We start from the raw sequence: 25,487 nt of genomic DNA on the forward strand, positions 1-25,487 counted from the left end.
TTTTAAAGAAAATAAATCAAAGCAAAACAAAACAAAACAGAACAAAGCAGATCAGAGCAAAACAATGCAAATAACACAGGATTTCAGGATTTCAGAACAAGACAACAGGAAATTAACAATGGCTACTATAATGTCTCTAGAATAAACATATTTCAAAGATTCTGCAATCCATCATGTTGTAGCTAAGCACTAAAACTTTTTTAATGTTTACAAACAATGTGATTCTCCAATTTGGGTATCTTTACTTATGTCAAGTAATCATCTATCTTCCTTTTATTTTATTTCCTCCAATTCTGAGAGAGATGTGTTAAAATCTCTGCATAGGACATTGGCTTTTACATACAATTTCAGTTTACAAAATATAAAATTTAAAGTATACTAATAATATAAATGACACTATAAGAAATAAGGAGACAAAATCAGAAGAACGCTCTAGAGGATAAAACCCCAGTGTTTGTAAGAGACTCAAGAGTTTTAAAAACGCATGCATGTACTGTCCTGAATTTTATTGTAGTTTTAAAAAATGATTTGTAAAGTAAAATTTTGATGACTTTGAAGAAATTTTAATATCATCAGGCTGTAAATTCATAACATGCAAAAAGAAAAATAATTTAAAAAATATAATTTAAGAATAGTGCATATTATTTGACTCATTTTCATTATATATTTATATATTTACTCATGTGTTATATATGTATGCACTCACATATTTATGTGTAGAAAAACAGAAAACTTGGAGAATACAAAGTTAAGTGGTAAGAGTGAAAATCTGGTAAGTGTGGGGTATTGGTTTGCTTTCTATATTTTCTAGCTATAGTAAGATTTATTTACTGCTTCCTAAGTAATAAAAACATATTCAAATATTATGGTGGCTTGTCTGTTTTCACAAATATGTGTCAAGATTTCCTTCTCCCATTAATTTTTTTGTCCTCTTCTGAATATGACACTATACACTCTTGCATCATTCATTCTGGACTTTAAATACAAAGTTAATTATATCTCTACTTTTCGCAGAACAGAAAAAAAAAAAACTCAATACAATTTAAACTCTACCATCTCCTCCCTTTCCACTTCACATTTATCCCCTTTAAAAAATCTCCAACGTATAATTTTTTGTTTTATATAATCATAATCTTTTTTGCTGTACTTGTAAGTTACATTATTTTTGCATTTTTTAAATATTACTTCTCTTTCTTCACTTATATAAAGACCATATTTACAAAAATAGATGCTGGTATTAATAACACGTCAGTTTTATCCTTTACAGCACTTTCTTGCCAAGTGTGCATGATAGATAACCATACTACTAAATTTTTATTAGTTCATCAGACAGAATGGTTTGCACTGCCATTGTCTGATTGTCCACTTTTTATGCTTTGATTTTGTAACTTGAACAACCTACTTCTAAGATAACAACATGTAATTTATCATCTACTGATTTCTTACTGAATTTTTGGGAATTATTATTTCTGCCCTTTTCTGCTCTGATTTTTTCCTCTAAATAAAAAAAATATATAAAATCTCAGTTTATAGGAAATGTTTATATGTTGCTTTTCCTTGAAAAATTATTTTAGTTGTAAGCCCATACAATTCTAGGATGATTGCAGTTTGTATTAGTATTTTGAAGGTATTTATTGTTTTCTGGTTTATTGCGGTTGAAAATATTTCATCAGTATACTCGTAGGTGTTAAATAAGTAAGATGTTTCTGAGGCATTTTAAACTCTTCCTCATGTCTTTATTTTTGCAGCACAGTGTATCTAAGCTGAAACATCACTCCCTAAACAATTCACGTATTTCAACAATTTTGAAATATTCTCACTTCTTAGCTTCTCAAAAACCTCTCCTCCATTCTTATTTTGTTTTGGAATTATGAATAATGCATGTGAAATGTCCTCATATTATGTGTTTTAAATTCTTTTCTTTTCTTCCATTCATGTGTCCTTCTCTGCTGCATTATGATTAATTTCTTTAGACCTAACTTCATGTTTATTAATTCTGCTTTCTGTTATGCTTAATGTTCCATAAAACACATCTGATACTTTTCCTTTAAATGACATACTCAGAGCCTCCAATTTCTTTTTCTGTTCATATTTTTATTTTGGTTTAAGGACTTGAAGGGATTCTTTCTCAAATCAGTCTTGGCCTGTTGACCTGTCTAAATGTTTTATATAAGTTAAATGCTCTATTTTTGATATTTGATATTCCATGACTTAGATCTTTATTGTATAGTATTAGTTATCAATGTAAAATTGTTCATCACCTTATTTTTCTGTGTATATACTCCTATGAATTCATGCATTTTTATTATACTCCTGGAATCCTGTCATTTAGCCTACAAGTTCTTGGCCCAAATTTCATGCAATATATTTTTTGAATTAAAAATACTTAGTGATATTTTGTTTTTAACAAGACGTGAAAGCCTTTTTCAAAGAGATAAAATTCATTTTTCTCAATTTTAGAATTTCTCTCTTAAGAGTATAACTTTCAGTTGCCTTTTCTTGCTGTTTTATTTTCTATGTTTTACTATACAGAGTTTTATTTCTTTCTATTTTCCCCAATGATTTAGAAAATATCTCTTTAAGAATACTTTTAAAAAGAAATACTTAACTGGATATGAACTTTTGACATCATATTTATCTTCTATAAAACCTCAGACAATTGTTTTTACTGTTTTTCTTTAGAATTTATAAGTTAAGTCTATCTTTATAGATAAGCTGTCTATCTCTGAATTTTTTGGCATTATGAAATACACATTGTGTTTCTACTTTATTTATATTAATACAGTTATATAGTTTCTTTTGCTTTTATATATTTTAGCTTAAATTAATATAAACTTAATGTTTTAAGACAACATAGTTTCATTATTTTATATTTTTAGAGTATCAAGTCTCAATGAGCATAAATCTAGGTGTCTGTGTGAAGCAGGGCCTTCCATGGTGACAGAAAACAAAGAAATATGAGGCCATAATCCCCGACATATCAGCCAATAAAAGGGCACATAGCCTCTTCTTTTCTTTTATTCCCTTCCTTTTATATTTTCAACAATTTTTTGCAACAATCAGGTCAATTGCAAGACAAGGTGCACCATAACAAGATGGGGCTATCAGATTTCCAGACAACACTGGTATTAATTCTTATCATACACAAGGAAGAGGGGTACTGCAAAGATACCTCACTGGTGACTAGTGAAAATACCAAATCATATCAAGAACTCATATCAAAACTCAGTAAAATGTTTGCAAATTTCTCGTTCTTATCAGTGCTCTCTGCCCCATTCTTTGAGATAATATCCCAAACCAAATATGTCTAAATATTTGTACTCTTTGGTTTTGTTGAATTTCTATTGTCACAAGTTCAGAAGCTCTCACTCCTGGCATCAAGCAGGGATGCGTTTCTTATCAAAGCATTAAGAATCAATGCAATTTTCCTATCTCTTCAAGTTGCCAAAGGCCACCATACAAGAGCTGTTCAAAAAAGACAACGTGTGTAATTAAAAAAAAATGATTGTAGTAAAAAACACATTGCAATTAATCCCATCAATATACCCCCCGCCCTGGTCTGAAGTATTTAATCTATCATGCTTGCCACAATTTCAGAACTCTTATTTTGTGAGTGTCCTTACACGGTATGGTAAAAAGTTGCAGAAAATGATGCTTCTGAGCAAACACAGGCTTCTAAAAACATCATGCTATGCTTTTACCCAAGCTGTTCACAGGATCTGGGATTCTGTGAGGTCTGCGTCTTTCCACAAGTCAAATTGACCATAAAAGTAAACATTTTTGATTTATTCAGGACAGAAAGGCAGCCAAGACATGCAACTAAAGATACATACAAAAGAGAAATCCTAGAACTATTTCAGAAAGTAGGAAAAAAAAAAAAACTGTGATTAGTGTGTTCAGAATAAGGCAGATCATTTTGAGAAAATTAAAGGTAGTATGTACTTAACTCTAGTAATTTTTAAAATGGAAATATGCACCACATTTTTTATCATATTTGTATCTTGTTTTCTCTCTTGCATTTTCCTGCATTGCTCATATAAGGGTCATTGTAATTACATTGGGCATTGGAATTGGTTAGATATTCCAGGACAACTGCTTCATTTTAAGTCCTTAATTTAATTACTTTGCAAAGAAATTTTATGGAGAACATTTTTCAGGGGTTTATAGACATTCTGGAGAGATATACTCAGCCTATTATAATAACATATATACATTTTACTTTGTTTTTTCTCTTTCCTCCAATTTTTTCACCTAGACAAATTTTTTGTATGTATGTATGTATGTATGTATGTTTGTATGTATATATTGACACAAGGTACAGTTCAGGCTGACCTGTACTCACTGTGTAGCCGAGACTGGCTTCAAACTCACTGTGATCCTTTTGCCTTAGACTCCTGAATGCTGGAGTCACAGATATGTAGCACTATGCTTGGCTTAGAAAAATTTTATATTTTTCTGATTTCTTACTCTTTTGCTTAGAGATTTTTCCATTTCTTGACACTTTTTAAAAAAAGTAAATCTGACAATTTTAATGTGCTGTATCCTTTCTAGGTAGTCTCATCAACTTTGATTTTATCATTTCTTTTTGATAATAAACTTTAATGTGTTCTTTCCTAAATCCATGTTCTCAGTAAAGATTATACAAAGACCAAGTTTCAGATCACAGAAGCATCTTTGTGGCTCACTTCTCCAGTGAAAAACATTTGCAATGAACCGGTTGTTTTCCGATTAGCAGGTCAGGATAACAGGGCTAGTTACTTATTTTCTGGGGGAAAATAGAGGCAGATCCCAGAGGTTTGTACTGTTTTGCAGTATTCTTGTTGCATTTTCAGAAGTCTCTGCATTGATGATTTTGCTAGCTTAGCTATTACAGTTTAGGGTAGAGGTTTAATTTTAAATATCATCATTATTGGCTATAGAGCAATTACTACCTGTACATTTTAAAAAACAAAGCAGTACAGATTCCCAAGTTTAATTTCCTGGAGGATACCTTGTTAAGCTTCATCACAAAGTCTCTCATTTCCTTATACAAGACATTTACATAAGAACCATGGGGAGTTCTAATGATCTCAGATTTTTTAAGCTGAAATTTTGAGCCACAAAATAAATGTTTTGAAACTTCCCAGCAGACAGTAATAGTAATGTGCTTTACAGGGAACCCTGAACAAACAGTGTGGTTTACAATTACTTTAACAAAACATTCTAATCAAAGGAGCATTCCACAAGGAATACGGGTATTTCTCTAAGTTACTGTTCATCTTCACTCTGCTTAGCCAAGCAGAGAAGGAAAAAGAAGCTAGATAATTCAAAGACAGGGAGGAGAAGTTTTCTTTACCACACCATACAGAGCACTGTGTCAGTCCAGCTGATTTTAGAGCTCACAATTACAATTATAAGTACAGCACTCTTTGGTTCACCAAGACATTGAGGTGGGGTATGTTAGGGTAGAAATTTATAAAACATAGTATGTCCAAGGAGTGCTAACATTGCAATTTCCTTCCAACACAGATTTCTTTGGTCACAATAAAGTATCCCGTCCATTTCATGTGGTTATCAAAATGCTTGCTTCTCCCTAAATACTGTTTAAGGGAAATTGAAGTAATTCTAGGTGGAAATTCCTGACTCTGGCATACTCAAAAAGTCCAAACATTACCCATGAAAGTTTGGAGACAGTCATTTATGCTGTTCTATGATTTAACCACATGTAAGAATAAGTTGAATTGAGATGAATAATATTGTTAACGAAAATGTTCATTTATACAACTATATATAATTATATATATATATATATCTACTACTAATCAATATCAAGCCTATACACTTATTCATAAAGAATAAAAATATTAAAATTGTTAGTATTCATAGGATACAGTCTAAGAAGGAAACCAGAATGAAAGAAGGGGACTCAATAGCATTTTAAGGAAGTGTTGATGTGGAAAAGACTATTGGTCAACAAATAGGAAAAACTTAGGACTAAACCTGTAATTTATTGTAACCCCATTTAATAACACAAATGAAACATTCCTGTTTTTCAATCTCATATACTTAAGTGCTCTGAAAGGTTACTGGTTTTCATTGTTTAAACAATCTAAAATCAGAATTTATGACAGTACTGTGATCAGAAATAGCAACTTTACTAGCTTCCTTTAAAAAAATGCACTGCTTACCTTGAGACTATTAATGTGTGTGTTATCAGAGGAGACATGGATTGCCTTGGCAATTATATGAATGAAGAAGTAGAAGAAAGGAAATAATATTTAAAACATTTGTTAACATAACATACTATAAAGGAGTAAAATGAATTTTGGACCCACAGCGAAAACATTTTCTGAAGGAAACGTGCCCCTTAGGCCTGTAGTCCTACTTATCAGAACATTCTCTCCCTAAAATCACTAGTTCAAGTACTGTTTATTTTCATAATTTTTTGATCAGTACAACCATTATCTGTCTAAGCAGTGATAGAGCTATTCTTATCCATATGTTTATCCTCTTCATGACAAAGCACTCATGAGGGTCTTCATCTATTTCATAATAACTGCATCAATGAGCAAATAAACAAAAGCAAAAAGGAAGGTAAGAAGACAAATTGTTAGACTTAGAACATGGCAAATTTACATTGTGACTCATTCAGAGTCAGGAAAAAGAGCACACAAGTCAAAAGCAGACTCCCATTCCTTCAGGATATTTTATGGGAACTGTAGTATCTTTGCTCCATTAATTTTCACTCCTTCCGTTAAGACATAGGCTACTTGGGTTCGGGTAAAGAATATGACCTCATTTCTTAGAACTGTTGACCTTGAAGCATGTCTTGATTGCCCTCAGGTCAGCTCTCTGGGATTGGTAGAGGCTCTGCTCTAATCATCTGAGCTGGACCTCAATTCACAGAACCTAGTCTTGAGTTCCAGCTTCACAGTTTCTTGCTGATTTAATCGAGTTAAGTTTTCATAGCTTAAGTTAGTCTTCTTTAAAACAAAACTAATGATTTGTACTTGATAAGGGTGGATTAGATGACAAGCACAGCTATATAAATTTGAAACATTATTTCTTGAGTAAAACAGAAAAAAAAATGAATCTGTATAGCTTACTGTAAGCATCCTTAGCATAGCAAAGACCTTAGCCTCACAACTTCAGAACCAACTTCCCTGGGCTCCTTGCCGTCACTCAGCAGTACTCAGGGCTCCAATTCGAGGTCTGTTCTTGCTGCTTCTCTCTCTAGGAAACTCTTGGCTGATTCTTCACAGGGCTGTCCCCTCATTTCCTTACACATGGGCTATATTACCTATAGAGATCTTCCACAGTCCCTATTTAAACAATGTTCCTGAAGTCGTTCTTTCTTCTACTGTATATCATTTTTTTAGAATACTTATCATTACTTCTATGTATCTCAATAGAATTTGTACTTCTTGAAAGTAGAAGCATTTCTTATTGCTTTTTACTTAATACCTAGACTATTCCCAGGCATAATTAGGCTTCTCAGAAATACCTTAAAATGAATTCTCCTTAACTTATAGAGAAGGATAGGAACATTTGAAATTACATTTTTGTATCAATTTTGTAACCTAAGGTAAGTTAACATCTCCAAGCCTCAAGCGATTTTTCTAAAAACTTCAAGTTTATCTTTAGGTTTGTCATAACTGGTGTGTATCTAGTTGCATACTTCAGAAAAATGTGTCAAAATGAAATTGTAATTAACTCAGTTTTAACTACCTGCTTAAGATAAACAGCATTAAGGACAATTTTTAAAAATGGAATTCTTAAGATAATTTTCAAATCATTAATTTGATATTGCCAGATCTAGAAACTTCCTGTCTTACAAAAATTATCATGTTGTTGTATGCTTCATCCCTGATGGTCTCTTAACATGCCTGTATCTTTAAAATTACACTTGTTTTATTCTCCAATCTTCATCCTCAGTTTCTAATACACACTTTGCATGGCTATTTATCACTAATTTTCAAGTCTCAGTTTAAATGCAAGTTTTCTTTATAAATTTTGTCTTTCTACCTGTTTAATCTCTATTTATGAATGTATTCATCTATCCATTCATCCATCCTTTTGTCTTTCTTATGTTGAGTCACACAATTTTGCAAATATTCAGCCATGTTTGTACAATAGGCATCTCCTGTGATTTCACTTGGAATATCTTCCTTTGCTGCCATCTAATCTCCATGAGTACTGAAGTATGACTTTTGTGTTATGTTGCCTCAGAGCTAAATACCGTACCTGATGCTTAGTAAATCCTCTATAAATATTCTTTGAATATTTAGAAAAAGAAGATGAGAAACATGAATAAGGAGGAGAATGAAGAAGATTGAGGAAGAATGGGAGAAGAGTTGAGAGGTAATAACAGAAGAAGTAGGATTAAAATATGAATAAAAAGACAGAGAAAGTGAAAGCATGGGTTAGAGACATTTTACATTCCAGTTTTACTTGAATACTTTCCATACCATATTGGTAGAAATAAAGAACTTGAACACCTGTGAGTTACCCAGGCATCTTGTATCATCACATTTTCAGTACATTTCTTCTGCCCAATGTTTTCTAGGTCCCACTTTTGATCATCCAGCTTTAAATTATTTTCACTCTAAATCACACTCATTTTTATGCATTTGTACATCTTTCATGTGTAACATCAAATTCTATGTTGAATGTTTCAATTTAAAAAATATTATAGTAAAAGTATAGTGCAATAATCTACCTCAGATGACTCTTATAGCCGTGTTCGGTTCTGGAAGTTGCCGTTCATGAGGCCCTTTAGCTGCACTGTGCAGCTGCTTGGCATCCTTAATCAACTCAAAACATTTACCTTTCATAGTCCTTTTGATTTGGGGGAAGAGCAAGAAGTTTCACAGTATTAAGTGATTAAGTTTATAAAAGGTGAATAAAATAGAAAAAGGACCCCCTAATAAGTTTATCAGCTGGCTTTTCTATTGGATAATACTCAGAAGAAGCATTCACCACTTTTTTTTAAATCACATGTACTAAAGACACTCACGAAAGAAGAGGGAGAAGAGCATGACCATAATGCTATGAGGTTGTATACCAATTCCCCCAAATCAATGCAATTATTATTTATTGCATACATATAGTAATAAAGCAAAACAGTGAACAATGAAGAGGCTGATATACCCTTTTTTAAAAAGCAGAGTCAGAGTGATGATAACAATTGGCAAGCAGCCTTACCGTCTAGATCATTCTCCGGGGTCTCTGCTGTGTACCAGTTGGAAGGTGGCCCAGTGCCGTTGACAGTCATGGCCGACACTTGAAAACTGTACTGACTTCCCTTCTCCAGTCCTAGAAAGTTTTACATCAGAAAAAAAAAAAAAGTTAAGTATTTCTAAGTTTTAAAAGTGTTAGCAAGATTCTAGTTGGCATTTCTGACATTGTTTGTGATTGTGGTGGTAATTACTGTTATTTTGACTAAAAGGTCAGAAATACCATAGCAAGAAATCAAGTTATTTTTCAAAAATTGTCATGCATTTTTTCCAGCTTACAAAAATGTATCAATGAAAACAGCCTCAGGGAAGATGCAGGATATTAAATATGAACAATGAAGAAATAATCAAACATATTAAGAATAATTTTTCCTCATTGTTCAGAAAAGCTATACCTATGAATTATGAACAATCTAAAAATGTATACTTCCATCTTTCATTTGAGATCACTAATTACTTTTTCTTTGTGGCCAGCAAAAAAAAAACCCAAAGACAGTGCTTCAAAAAAAATGCCACACTTTCATCTCTTGAAACTATTTTGGTAAATATTTGCATTTTGTATCATGTGTCATATTGCAGATGATGGAACACAATGTCTTTGATAATTTGGTTACACTGTATTATAAACAGTTATGCCATTAGCATTTAATTTGAAGAGCCCAGAAATTTCAGGTAGACTAGAGAAGACATATTTTCATATGATATGTATATATTTTTAATGTAAATAATTCTTTTACCTAAATTTCAAAGTAGCTTATTAATATGACAAATTATTGCCAAAAAAGTGACACTTTTCATGATAAATACTTTTTCCAACATTTCTGTTATAATCACATTAAAGGGAACTTTAAGATGTGATTATGTGATGAGGGTTCTGCCCACATGAATGAATTTCCCTTGTTACTGTAGGCGTGAGTTAGTTACAGAAGTGAGTTCCTGGTAAACAGGTTGAATTTGGACCAGTTTTTTTTTTTTTTTTTTTTTTTTTTTTTTATCTTGCATACCTGCTTGTGCTTCTACCTTCTCTCACTTGATGACCTCTCTAGATGCTGGTACTACCTCTTAGACTTACTGCTCTCCAAGACTATAAGCCATAACCCACTACAGTTTATAAACTACTAAGACTATGGAATTTTGTTACAGCAGCAGAAAATAGGCTAAAGCGCTTCTGAAAAGACCACATGAGGTTTCTGATTAGTTACAACAGTTTTTAACAAACACATAAAAATTAGGTTAAAATACAACATTTAAGACAGCATTGTTGCAAAGAGTTACTTTTGAACATAAAATCTTTGAAGTATGCTTGCACTAGCTTCAATTTGCTAACATAGTATTGATTTGATATTTTTTTTTTTTTTTTTTTTTTTTTTTTCGTTTTGGAACCACTGTTGATTACTGAGGCAGAGAGTTTGCAGAGATCTTCAGGGAAATTTAAAAATTAATAAGGAGAAAACTCCAGAAAGCTTATGAATTTCATTGTTTGAAATAGAGCTTTAATGCATCAAACATATACTGTTTCATTTTAGGCTGAAATTTAGCTGCATTTCTTTTCAAAATAGATACACAGTTGTATCAGTGCTGTTTGTTATTGTTTCGGGCTGAGATGTCTCCAAAGTCTTACATATTCAAGATGGGGCTTTTGCCAGGTGATTGGGCCACTGTATTCATCAGAGAGTTAATTCATTTCTGGGGGGGGGGGGGCTTGGTGCTGTACCAGAAGATGGAGCCCCAAGAGAAAAGCTGTGTCAGTGGGCTGTGACCCAGAAGGGAAGTGTATTCTTCTCTAGACACCTCCCACCTCTTTTTGCTTCTTCTCTGCCATAGGTTGAGCAGTTTCCATCTCCTGCCATTTCTGTCTTGTGCCAAGTGACTATGCTTATTTTAAAACCTCTGAAGGCATGAAGTAAAATAAACCTCTCCTCCTTTAAACTGTGGCTCACTGCTATTTTTTTTCAGTGACAGAAAAGGGACCAATCCAGTGTAGCCAACATCTGAATCAAAATACAATCTATGATGATCTTTTTATGCGATAACTGGGTTGGGCTACAGTACTCAGATAATCAAACACAAATTGAGGTATTTCAGGGAAGGTATTTTATAATGGGACTCAATTCCATATTCTGATGATTTTAAATTAGGGATATTGTCTGCCCTAGAGATTATATGTGCCAAGTCCAATCAGGTGAAAGGTTAGAAGAGCAGAGCTGAGGCTTCTCTGAAGCAGAAATTCTTGCTATGGATACTACTTTCTATTGAGAGCTCTAGTCTTTGTTTCTCATAGCAAGCTGTGGATTCTGGAAATGCCTCGCCGGATGCTACAATCACTGAAACCCATTATTTGCAATAAGTATCTTTATGGTCTCTCTTTATATTCTCTCTCTCTCTCTCTCTCTCTCTCTCGCTCGCTCGCTCTTTCTCTCTCGACACCATTTTATCACTTGCATTATTTGGAGATATAAATGGAAATCTTTTTGAATGTCAAATTCTATTTCTTTCATTTACTTACCTTTAAATTAAGTGATAATTTGTGGATGAATCTATTGATTTTAATATAATCTAATTTAAAATATCTCACTTTATAATTGATACCTGAATGTCCTTTAATAATTTCACCAGGTTTTGATTTCAATATTTGAGTTCAGGATCTCTCAGAGTATTAATCCAATTTTGAGTAAAATAAAACCTTAGTGATTTGAAGTTAACAAGCAGTTTAGAAGTTGATTTGTGATTCCAAGTGGGATCTCACCTGGTCATCCCAAATTATTTTTCTAAATAGAAGAGCTTCCTTCCAACCACATAGAGAAGAAAAGCTCTTATCACTTCTGTTATATCTGCCATGAAAATTTAGCATCCACCATGGATGAGTGACCTAGGTTATTTTGAAAATCTTTTCAAGTATTTTGAAGTACTGTCTTTTATCTAAAATAATTTTGGATTTTGGATTTCATTTTAGAAGACAGATGAGCTGTAAAACTTCTCTCAATACAAACATCTATAAAATCTTATGTATTTTCAATATTCTCTCTTAATCGTAAAAATTCTGTTTTGGAAAATAGAATATCTCTGTCTATATTTATTCCTAATACAAAGTTTCAACCTCTGTAATTCTTCTGTTCCATTTGTAATTTTAGTTCTTATTATAAAAGATGGTGTATTATTCAAAATATAATTTTCCTTTCTCTTTTTTAGCTTTGTTATACAAATTCTACGCTAGTGTTTCAGTTTCTCAGTCCATAAGATATCAAAGGATGTTTATCATGATGTTTACTCTATGCAGGCCACACAATGAAAAAGCAGTCTTCAATTCAATTCCAAACAATTTTTTGAGATGAGCCCTTTGAAATTAAATAAAAACAGCACTTGCAAATTTAGTTGATATGGATTCCCACAATGAAACTGATAGCAGTGATTTAAAATCCTCGCTGTAACTTCAAATTAGGTCATTTCTGCAGATGTCTCATTATCGTAGTAAAAAACAGCAACAATAACAACAAAATACCTGCCTAACAAATAGAGGATTGAAAAGAAAGTTTGAGTCTCTATGCCTGAATATTTGTATCATATAAATGAAGCATTCAAGTATTTTCAATTTTCTAACAGCCAAATCAATATATCCATGTATCTTATAGGCATTGAAAACATGGGGTCAAATCTTGTTCATTTACAGTGCGGCAGATTTACATGCAAAATCAATTGCTTCTAAAGTGTATCTGTTACCAGATATGTCCTGGGGACAAGTCTAAACCACAGCCAGTCTGTTAGTTTGTAATACTTCTCCTTAAGCTTTTGAAAACATTCCCAAGATGTCTGCAAATGTAACAGGTGTTTCTGAAGCCAGGTCACAGGGTAAAGGAGAGAAAGTACTTACCTACCTACGTACTTTATCTAATCTATCTACTTGGGATCAGTTTTAGGTGGATTCTGCTCACTAAGCTACATTTGATCTGTTTCAAGTTTTTATATTCTAATTTTGAGGCAGGATATTTCAAAGTTAATAAGTTGCCAGGGTGAGTCACAAACTTGTAAACTTCCTGCCTCAGCCACCCAGAATGTTAGAATTACAGGCATGTATCACTATTGTTGGCTTTGTGTTTAAATTTTTAAGGCATGAACCTATGGCTGGCTTTCATTGGTATTATAGGTGGATAATAGAGGGCTTATTGCAGTATAATTAGGCATAGTTAAAATATAACTACTCTTTTAATTTTTTATTCCTTAATGTATTTTTATGATTTTTCTTCATGAAATGAAAAAATAGTATAAAAAGCTGCAAATATGGAAATCAGGCCCTTACAAGTTAATAAAGATAACAATGGACATTTGTGAGGTCTCCCCAATAAGGAACTAATTAGTTCATCCCATTTCTTTGTTTTTCACTGAAATATTAATAAACCTGAGTAGTGAGGGGTAACCAAGTACTGATTGGAAATTGAAACTGTCACACATATTTTTGATGAATCAAAATGTGGTGCTGATTCATTTTTAAATGAGTGAAGTTTATTAGAGGATATAATTAAAAATGATTGTCCTTGAAAGAAAAATGATAAAAGAAAGCTATAATGAGTTACACAGCGCCCGTCCCAAACCCATGGATAGCTGGAACATCAGCATGTGACCTCACCTAGAAACAGGGTCTTTTGAGATACAATTAGTGGGTGATTTCAAGAAAAATCATTCTGGATTTAGGATGCGGACCTATTTCCACTGACTGGTATCCTCATTAGAATAAGGAAGGACACAGAGACACACAGAAAGGGAGATGATGCAAAGATGGGAGCAGAGATTGGAGTCATGCTTGGCACAGTGGACCAATAAACCAGGGATGCTAAGGACTTTTGATAACTACAAGAAATCCTTTCTCAGATTTTCTCTAAAAAACTGGTATCAATACTTTGATTCAGACTTCTGCCTCCTGAATTGTGACACTAAATTTCTATTATTTGAAGCAATCAAGTTTGTAATGGCAGCTTAAGGGTGAAAACAGTCTTTAATAGTGACTAGATTAATGCTTGTTTGCACTTTTAGCAAGTTGCCATTCTTAGAGGTAAAGTTGAAGTAGTTCATGTATTTAGTGAGTTGGGATCCTAGTTTGATAATACTGAGCTGAATGTGTTAAATTTTCAAAATAACTAATAAACATTACACAATTCATACCAGAAAATTCTTTAGCTAGAGCTTATCATTCATTTATTTCAGAATCTCTCTCTTGTTTCACTGATACAGAGTTACCTTTAGAAAGGAAGAAATCATCAGTTTTAACCACGTGTTGCAATTTGGTATTAGAGTCTTGATTTTTATTTCATTTGTTTATGAAGTTACATGTTTCATTGTTTAAAAAAGTAAACAACTTTTAACAAATGCTGGAGAGTCAGTGGGGAAAAAGAAACTATTCTACACTGTTGGTGGGAATGTAGAATGGTGCAACCACTGTGGAAATCAGAATGGAGGTTCCTCAAAAAGCTGGGATTGGAAGTCTCATTTGACCCACCTATTCCACTTCTGGGCATATTCCCAGAAGAAGTAAAAACTTCATACTACAGTGACATATGTGCACCCATGTTTACAGCAGTACAATTTGTAAGAGCTAAATCTTGGAAACAACTCAAATGCCCATGAACTGAGGAATGGATGAAAAAGATGTGGTATTTTTATACAATGGAATATTACTCAAGTATAAAGAAAGACCATATCGAGACTTTTATAGATAAATGGAAGTGTCTTTAGACAATATTCACAAATGAAATAAATCAAATTCACATGTGTAAATATCATATTATTTCCGTAGGGTAAAAATGTAAAAGAGTAAACACGATACAAAATCTTCAATAAATGTTGTGAAAGGTTAAGAAACTGCTCAAAGAGGAAAAAATAGAGAGGAAAAAGAGAAAAGAATTAATATATAAATCTGTATATATACACTTAAGATTACTAAGATGATTATGCCACTAATTCTATTAGTTTTTGGAACAGAACAGTTAACATCCATAGGATTAGATCAGTTTTGCATGACTATATCTGGTAATATGCAGATAACTATGCAAAACAACAAAATTTATGCTCATTTGCTCTGAAAGTCTACATTGTTATTCTTTTGGGCTCTTATAGTTATTTATTTGTTGTTTTGTTTTTACCTCTAATACTGAAAGGATAGATGAACATATATAGGCTTATATATGCCTAGAACTTCACCTAAAGGGTTTACAATAATTGATCTTATTATGTGCGATTGTATGAACAACTACACTGAAGGAAAAGAGACACCATGCTTTATTCATTCCTCGTGATGATTTCCTATCATTTGGATTCAAAATCCAATAATGATTTTACTCTTGGTTTTTATTGGTTTCAGATTGTTTCAATTATTTGATTTTAATATGTATGAAGATATGCACAGCTATTTGGAAGAAATCAAGAAACATTATGGTAGCCATTATTGATTTCCTAGTGTCTGCTCTTGAAAGCCCTTAAATCTCTCATTCTTTGGTTTTGATTGCTTTTATACTATTTTGATTTGTATTAACATATTGTGTGTGAAGGTATGGATATCTATTTCAAAGAAAACTAGAGATATTATGGTAGTCACTGTTGATTTCCTCCTTTTTCTGAAATCCTGGGTTATTTGTATTATTTTACTCTGCTCTGCTTTGTTATGTTCTGTTTTGTTTTATTCTCTTTAAAGAAAAAAAATAGAAAAGTAAACAACTTTGGCTATTAATAATTTAACATTTATTGTTCAAAATATTTTCTTACAAATGTATAATTTTCATTTATAAATATGAACACACACTTTTATGATTTGTGTCTAGACGCTCCCTCAAAGCCTCGTGCACTTTTAGATGGGCCTTTTTGAGGTGGCTGAATCTAGATTTTGTGACTGACTTATGGATCAATGCTGGGAAAATGGATGCTGGGAATAAGGGTGAGTAGTTGTTTGATCAGTCTACTGATTGGCTTGAGACAGTCAAAATTCCTGCAATATAGATAAGAAAAAAAAGAGGGGGCAAAAAAGGCTTATTCTTCCTGCCTCTTGTTGTATTTGGTATCTTCTATCGCCATGAACTGTTGTCCCTTCCTCCATGTCACCCTGCCTTGGAGCCAGCTGATTATGTTACGAAACCTCCACAAGCTGTGAGCTGAATAAACTTTTTCTCCTTTAACTCTGTCTCAGCTATGACAAAAATATCTAAGACATGCACTCATATACAATATAAAACCGAGTCATTCACCTTTAATTCTGTACACTATTTGATTTGTGATTTAAAACTTTATGCAACATTTTAACAGATGTATAATGCTCCATGATATAATTATGTCTGAGTATTTTAGATGAGTGCTTATAGTTGGATATTTAGGCTTTTAAAAATTATTTACTAAGAAAAGAATGCTGTTATATCTATGTTTCTAGATAGAATATTTGCCAAACATATAATAGCTCTTTAAGATAAATTTATAAAAACTGGAAAACGTATTCATCCAATTTATTGTCATGACAAAATATATAAAGAAATATACATATTTATCTTTATACACATGTAACATATACATGCATATTACTTTCCAGAAATATTCTAGAAATTTTCTGTTCCCATAATATATGATAATTCATGTTTCTCTTATACTTTCCTGAATAGGGCATCATTATTCACTTTTATCTTTATTACCTTAATCAAAGGAAAATGTTAATGCATTTTCACTTTATTTTATTTGTCAATGAGATTGAACATTTTATAATATTGATTGGTCATCTATAGTTCAGGGAATCCAATATCCAATTCTTGGTTTTTCTGTTTTAGTGCTCATCCTTTATTATTCTTTAAAATAAACTTATTTTATAATTTTAATTCTTTCATTTTAGATGAAAAGCAATGATAACAAAACCTTGAGAGCAATGATATTCTTGTATTTATATCTATATCTTATCTTTATATCTATAGAAGATATCTTCATATCCATAGAAAGAAATGCTTAGATTTAAAAAATCCTAAATTTTTTTCTAGTCAAATATTGACTCTCAAGAATTATACTGATATATTTATAATGAGATTTTTCAATTTTTGTAATATTTTTCAACATAAAGTGTATGTATGCACTACATATCCTAATGTGCATATATACATCAATTTAACTTCAGTTATCTTTACCTTCTTCCCACAAGCTCACTAGGTAAAACATAAAAATCAAAACATAGACACTTAGCTTTTTACATAATATACTAAAATGTTATAGCTCTGTCCTAGAACCAATAATACCTGCCTAGGAGATTTTGTTAACATTTATAGCAGATAACATGAGTTTGACAATGTACTTTGGAAGGACTATATTAGGTTAAAAATTTACAGAGAAAAAACGAAGAAAAAATCTCTGAGCGGAAAAACAGGCTACTCTGAAGTCTCAGGTTACAGGCTAAATAAACAGCTTAAAATACTTGTGTGTACGGATTTGAAATGGAAATTTACTGAGTATCTGGTAAGGAGGAAAATAAAAGATTTTTTCTTCTTATTGCATTAATAGTTTATTCATCAGATGTAAATTATATACTTTATATTTTGTGTTTTATTTTGGACCCATTTGTGACCTCTCAATTGTCTCAACTTTACCTCCCCAAAGGCTGTCATGAAGAGCTCCCTGGTGAGAGTTTTGTCCTTTATTCCAAGAGCTTTTAAACTCTGAGCCTTATCCTGGACTTGTGATGCCAAACATTTTAGATATCAAAATTGCAAACCAAAACCCACTTAATTATCACACAGTGCCAGTACTGCAATTAAATTTGAACACTAATATTTTAGTTATAAAAAAAAACAATGCATACACCAACATCTTTTATCTTAAAGGGGGAAAAATCATAATAACATGCATGCCATAGGTTTGCTACCACCGTCCTCCACCAAACCACAATCACACACAGTTCTGGAAGACACTGAAAACTTTCTTGTTCAAGCACCTCTGGCTTTCCAGTGTTTGTCTGGAGGTTCACAACAGTCCACCATGTTGGTGAAGTTTAATGAACAACAGCCAGGTAAACTTGCCCACATTTCCCATTGTTCCATGGATTAAAAACACTGCAGCTTGTGTAACTTCTCAAGAGACACTGCACTAGACCCTGCAAGCTATATGTATTTGTTGCAAGATTGGAACAACTCCAGCTTATCAATTTATCCCCACTATTGGATTTCTTTTCTTTCCTCTCTCTCTTCTGTTGTTCATTACCACTTGCATTTCTGGGCTCACACATCCAATGGCATTACCTTGATACTCTTGTGTCAATCAGTTTTCTAGGAACCTAGACTGACATGGGTGAAGGACTCCAGTAGTTAAAGGAAATATCTGACAATTCATTTTTTAAATTTAAATTTTAATTTTTTTTGTCTTTTTGAAACAGGGTATCGCTATGCAGTTCAGGCTGGCCTTGAGCTCCCTTTGTAGCCCAGGCTGGTCTTGAACTCACAAGGATCCTCCTGCTTCAGCCTCCCAAGTGCTGGGATTACAGGCGTGAGCCACAACGCCCGGCTGACAAAGCATTAAAAAAAAAAAAAAAAGAAAAACTATTTAGAGAAAAAGGCAAAACAGAAAAAAATGGTAGAAATAATACAGAATTTCAAAAAAAATAATATTACAAAATCAATAGATAAATTACATATTGTTATTTTAGAAATAGTTGCTCAAGACATTTCATTTCACAAAATGAGAATGTATTTTCTTCGTAGTTCTCTCAATACTGGTATAAGACTGGATTTACTTATGTATTTATGAAAGTAGAATAAACTTTATTTCATGTCTCTCCTTTTTCTCATTTTGTACCCTTTTCTCATCCTGCAGATTGGGGAACAGGGCTAAGTTGCTTAAAATCTGGCACTTTACTAGGCAGCTTTTAAGAGTCATTTGATAACTGGCAGTGTGGAATTATCAAGGCCGAGAAAGTAATAGGCTAAAACTTTTGTGATATATTTAAGGTGATGATCCAAAAGCAAAATACATAGTGAAAGTTTTAAAGTTTAAAAATATAAAGGTTATTCTTGTTCGGTCCAATAAATGTCATCTGCCAGGAAAAACCATCAATGTTCCTTAGAAGGAAGAGTGTTTAATGCATCCCGACCTCGCCAGGCCACACGGTGTGAACACTGACCTGTGAACAGGTACCAGAGGTTGTTTGGCTCCAGCGTTTCCATTTCACCCCTGCGGGTTGTCTTTCTGTGTCGAATTTTATAGCCAGTAATAAATCCATTTTGCATTCCTGATGGAGGAGGAAGCCAGCTTACTTTGATACTCTGTAAAATAATAAATGTAAAATAAAGCATTAATGAAACAGATAACAGGACACAGTCTAAGATGTGATTCAAACACATCTAAATTAAATAAGGAGGCAAAAAATGTTAGGGATTCCCACACTGACCTGATTTAAACCTGTTTCTACAGTAAGACCACATTCATATTTGATTATTTTAACCAAAAGATACAGGTCATTTAATTGTAGAAAGCATAGTTTTTTCTTCGCAAGTCCTGCTCAATGACAGGAACATGTCCTTCATGGTATAAACCAAAGAGTTAGACTACAATGGATGTGAAAGGTGAAAAAGTGGAGTTTAGAGGGGTGTGTAGAGGCTGGGGTAAAGGGAAAGCTGAAATGTGTACATTTGCTGAAGAGCAATTAATGAACGCAAGGTAAGTTACATGAAAATTTCAGGAAAATCTGAGAATTGCTGTTTCTTAAATAACTTACATGATGAGTTATGGTGTGGAAAGAGGGATAAATTAAGATCAGTTAAACTCCAGATCACTACCTATATAGGGCACTAGCTTGCTAACCCTCCCTAACATTGGCACAACTGGTAGCTTTATCCTCTGGAGACACTGAACATAGAGGCCATAGAATCAGTTACCAGGCACAAGAGAGATGAGGGACATGGACAAGCATTATTAGGTCAAAGATGTGAGACATTCGTGTCTTCTTCTTTTTTCTGACACCTACAGAAACAGCAACCAAGCATATGCTCCCCAGAGTAAATATCAAGAAATCGGTCTCAGTAGAAACTGACAACTCTGCCTTAAGGAAGGAGAGCTGGCTCCTTGACCAATAAATACGCCAACAGAGAGGCTATCCTTAACATGTCACACACAGGCATTTGAATTTTCACACTTAATTCAACTTTATAGCATTTTGTTCATATAAACTGATGATTTAAGACTATAAGATTCAAAACTTTTTGCATAAAATATAGAAGAAAAATCCACAAAAATAACAGGACCTGAAGTAAATAGAATAATACATCTAATTGGTGCAAAAAAAGGCATTGTACATTGATAATCTAAATGAAGATATTTAATCAATCACTAGAAACAAGATATAGGCATATTGAAATATTAAAATAAAATATGATTATATAAATTAGACATTTAATAAGTACAACAGAAGATGCATTATAAGATATCTTCTGAAATTCTGTGAAGAAAAAAATTATATGATCTTAGGAAATTGGAGAGAGAAGAAATTAGATGGTTAGTTCACAATTCCCTGTACTTAACTGATAAGATGAAATAAAAGTCAGAAATAGAAGATAGAAAATGGTAAGAAAAAAGGTTCAGCATCATCCCAATAAAATCCTCCCCAAATTAGAAGAATTTGGGATCCTGGTCTAACAAGGATACTGGAATTCCATCAAGGTACATCACTGTGAAACACTAGAGATTCTATTTAGACTCTAGTAGTTTCTATGTAATCAAGTAAAAGATAGTACACAATACAGTGTAACTATATATTCTTAGAGAACTACATGCACTCATGTTTCAGATATACATCATTTGAGAGAAATTTGTCTTTTATCAGGAGACTAATGGAGTAAATACTCCAGGTAAATGAGAATGTTAACTAAGAAAAAAATTTAAAATGTAAGATAGAGATCAACTGAAATACAAGTATAAAACTATCAGGAAAGCATTGAAGAAACGTGAAGTGTGATATAAATTTTGATATGTGGAGACATCAGACTCAAGGGAGCAACATACAATATAATTCTATTTTTATAAAGTTCAAGAACAGACAAATTATCAATAGTAATAGAAAACAAGTGAATTATTGCCTATGGCAGTAGCACTTTGGGACTGACTAGAAATGGTCCCAAAGATACCTTCGTGGATGATGGAAGTCTTTTATGTGTTTCATGGAAGAAGACAAATGTAAAAATTCACTATTTGGGACTTATTTGTGCCTGCAAACATTCATATTTTGTGGTCCTATCTCCCAATACCTCATCATCTGCCTATTCTTGGAGACAGGTCCTTTACAGAAGCAATTGAGGTTAAGTTATATTATTAGGGTGAACTATAATTCAGTATGAGGGTGATTTTAAAGAAGAGAGGATTAAGGGAAACTATGTGAAGAAAATGACAGCCCTCAATAAGCCCAGAAGGCAGCCTCAGAGCAATTCTGTGAATACCTTGATTTTAGATTCACAGTTTCCACAACTGCAAGAAAACAAATTTCTATTGTTTAAGCCATCAAGTCTGCTTTGTTTGCTATACTTAAAGCCAACTAACAGTGATGGGACTGGCTATTTAAGATTTGTAAATTTCACAGTATTTTAATTATACATCAACCAAAGAAGAAAAAGCGAAAGTAGGAAGAAACAAGAAGAAAAATGATTGGGGCAGATAAATGAGGATACAAGTGTATAAGTACGAGATGTAATATAGTGAATTAAGACATGCTGGCAAGTGTATTTTTGAGAAATATAAAGGTGAATGACAAAAAATAAATAAGAATTAAAAATAATGAACTTGGTTGCCTAGGGAATTCGCACAGAGACTGGGAGGACAGGTTTTTGTTAAATGTCTGTTAGTGTTATGTAGCTTTACTAAAATAATAATATTGCACACAGAATACTTGAGAAGTATATTTTAGAGAGGTAATTTTTACAGTAAGTACACAATTTATTGTTTTGAGATGCTAGAAATATGTGACTGTTAGAAATAAGCCAGATAGATAGCAGGGCGTGGTGGAGCATGCCCATAATCCCAGCACTCAGGAGGCTGAGGCAGGAAGATCTCAGCAAATTCGAGACCATCCTGGGATACAAAGTAAGCTCAAGGCCAGCTTGAAATGCCTGGTGAAACTCTGTTTCAAAAAGAAAAAAAAAAAAAAAAAAAAAGAAATAAGCTAGACCTAAAGTCAAGGAATAGCTTGTAAATACACAAACCCAGGGTCTCTTCAACCTTATGACAATCAGTCAGAATGGCCAAGTCAGAACAGAACTCCACAGGAAAAAGAGTGCAAGACTCTTATTTTTCAGATTCATTAAAAAAAAAAAAAAAACGATATATAAATAATTAAATTCTTCTGTGAAAGGACATAAATATCATCTAAAGTTACGTTATGTACTATTTTGACAATCTGAAAGTGTCTGTCTTCAATAGATTCTCCTTATTTACAAAGTTACATTCTACAGAGGAACTGTCAATGCTGACTCTGTAAATACTGAAAAATAAAGAAAACAAAGCTCAACAGTGTAAGCACCTGCCTGGCAAGCGCAAGGTTTTGAGTTTGATCCCCGGTATTAAAAAAAAAAAAAAAAATAGATTCCTTCTAGTCCCAAATTGCAACACTCCATTTCTGCCAATTTCTCTATGCATAACTTTACTTTTTGTAGCTTTCTGTTAAAGATAACTTAATATTATTATTGATCTGTTAACCTTGCATTTTAATAGTTGATCAGTTATTTAGTTCATTTTCTCCACAACGTGCATTGTCACCTATGTTGCATGAAGGAATAGTAACTACAGTTCAGGACAGCACTCTCCCTGTAAGTCATTGCAAAGAGTTAACACAAATGCACAGAACACAGGGTAGACCAAAAAGGGCATTTGTTCCCAATATGAAAGCTGAAACAAGAAAGCAGGAATCTCCTTGTTTAATCTCAGCTGGGGCTGTATACACACAATTTTCATGGATCTACCGAACACCACAATAATACAATGGGTATTGATTCTGGGCCACAAATAAGTTGTGATGAGCAGGAAAACTTACAGCATCTGAAAATTATGATCAACTCTTAATTATGTAACAAATATGTTTTAATAATTTTAGAGGAACCTCCTTACATAGACATGATCAGGTTACATTGCTAGGATATACTTCAAAGAATGTGGTACACCTGAAGTCTTTCTCTTCACTCACACTATCATTTGATGTGAAAAACTAAGCATGACTTCCATTAATATTTACCAGCACTTTCAATCTGCCAAAGATATATCTATATATTTTGCAATAATATTTATAATTCTGACATGTTTTCATAATAATGATTATATAAATTTTCAGTGTCATGATCTTCGTACAATCAGGTAAACAGGGACACTAAGTTCATGGATAACTTAAAAATCATGCAGTCAGTTAGGGACAGAGGTGGGTTGTAAACTGTCCCTATTGTTTAATATTGCCTCAGGGGAAGTCCAAGTCATAGAGAATATAATTCATTTATTTATCATTGATTTGAAATATATCCTTGGCAATAAAAGAAAATATTCAAGTAAATCACAGTTTACCCCTTCTAATGAAAAACATGTATAAACTAATAATGGAAAAATAAAATGCCAGGCATTGAAGTAGAATACTCTCAGAAACACTAGAGGGAGAGAGTCTGTCTTGTGTGGCTGAGAAGGATGTTGTGAGGAATCCATCCTTCAGGTATAAGTAGGGCTTAAGGGATAAGATAGGAAAGGTATTTAAGACATAGTGATATTAAAAGTGAGGGAAAATTGTCACAATAATATAAAGCATCTTCCAAGAAAGATCATGTGATATCTTAATAACTAGGAATACACAGAACAAAGAAATGCAAACTGTGGATTAGAAAATCTATTAAAAAGCTTTTTATATTCTGTTAAGAACACATATAGTTGCATAAATGTGCATATTTAATTCATTTGGCTAAGTTATTTAGCTATCAACTGAAAAAAAATAGCATATTGTTCCTGGTCCCAAGGTTCTCATAGCCTTCAGTAGGCATGTGTGTGTCCATTCTCCTCTCCCCACCAAACTCATACATAAATGTACATATATTGCCCCCCCACCCCCCCGGATTTTAAACACCAGTAAGTATAACTAGAAAACAATGGATAGTCATGACTTATCATCTTATCTTTATTGTTTAGAGTTTCAAGGTACTGATGTCTGATATTATTAATTAACAGCTCTACAAAGAAGGAAATAGAATCAAACGAAGTATTGGTCTGGGGTCACTTTGTAAATTCATCGAATATTTTGCAACTACGGAGTCCAATGCTGTTCTTGTCAATTCCCAATTTAGAAAGAAATCATTAGGCCTCTGCTTGACAATTCTACTTACTGAAATTCCATATGAGATGGTCTTAAAGATACTAAAACAGAATTCTAATGATTAGCTTTAACTAAATCATGGGAATCTTCTTACACACATGGCCTTTGGAAAATCAAGAGAGACCATTGCTTCAGAATTACAGATTGTTCTTAAGGTCAAAGGTAAATTCAAACAGAAAGTGCCTCCCCCAAGTAAATGCTGAACCTGGGTTTAAGGTTTGAAACCTTTTGATTTGCAGTTACTGTTTGCTCATAGCTGTATCCCATGGCCTCTCATAAAACTTATAAATGACCTAAATCTCAATGTACATCTTGAAAGGAGAGATTTTCTTAGTATGTCTACCAAATAATTGTAAATCACTTGCTAAATTTGAAGAACTCCATTACACTATTGAATAATGTCTAATATTTTGTTTTTGACAGATAATAATTTTTCTTTATCATAGTTCAGGATTCCCAGTGATTGTACAAGTGATTTTCCATAGCCAATACTTTACCATCAATGCCTAATAGCAATTAATTAATAGAATCAATCATATACTATACTCCAGGAAGGCAAACCTCCTCAAGAGTTATTTTTCATCTTTGGAAATGATTTTATCATTTTTTTTTTCATTGCAATCTGTGCACAGTGGCTGTTTTTGAGCCTCTTTTATGATTTCTCATTGATTTACAATCTTATACAGAAATTGTAGTGAACAAAAATTTTTTTCATAGGTTCTTCTTTTGTGGCTATTATGGCTGGATGCTTTTCATGATATTGGTCTGGGAAGTTAAATGATAGTATTTACTCATTTTTATTTGAGGTTTTTTTTTTTTTTAATACAGAGATGTTTTGCCACCCTTAGTGAATCAGACTTCAGTTTCCATTCTTTCATCAAACCGTCTAAAGTTGTCTCCATTGTGGAAACATTCTTTTGTAACAACCTGTCTTTCTGGGCAAG

At 32.9% G+C, this 25,487-nt stretch overlaps 1 protein-coding gene across 5 annotated transcripts in view; it reads right to left on the reverse strand.

Annotated features, from left to right (window-relative positions):
- Dcc (DCC netrin 1 receptor) overlaps positions 1–25,487 on the reverse strand; it is a 1,081,241-nt gene that overhangs the window by 196,040 nt on the left and 859,714 nt on the right. For all 5 annotated transcript variants that reach the window (XM_063231626.1, XM_063231625.1, XM_063231624.1 and 2 more), the window contains exons 13-14: positions 19,339–19,480; positions 9,184–9,294 (exon numbers count right to left, since the gene is read on the reverse strand). In XM_063231626.1, coding sequence (XP_063087696.1) covers positions 9,184–9,294; positions 19,339–19,480 — 253 coding nt within the window. The remainder of the gene's footprint in view (positions 1–9,183; positions 9,295–19,338; positions 19,481–25,487) is intronic.

This window comes from Cavia porcellus, unplaced genomic scaffold (genome assembly GCF_034190915.1).
Source record: "Cavia porcellus strain 051 isolate PalLab524CR breed Dunkin Hartley unplaced genomic scaffold, mCavPor4.1 scaffold_20, whole genome shotgun sequence".
Taxonomy (NCBI): domain Eukaryota; kingdom Metazoa; phylum Chordata; class Mammalia; order Rodentia; family Caviidae; genus Cavia; species Cavia porcellus.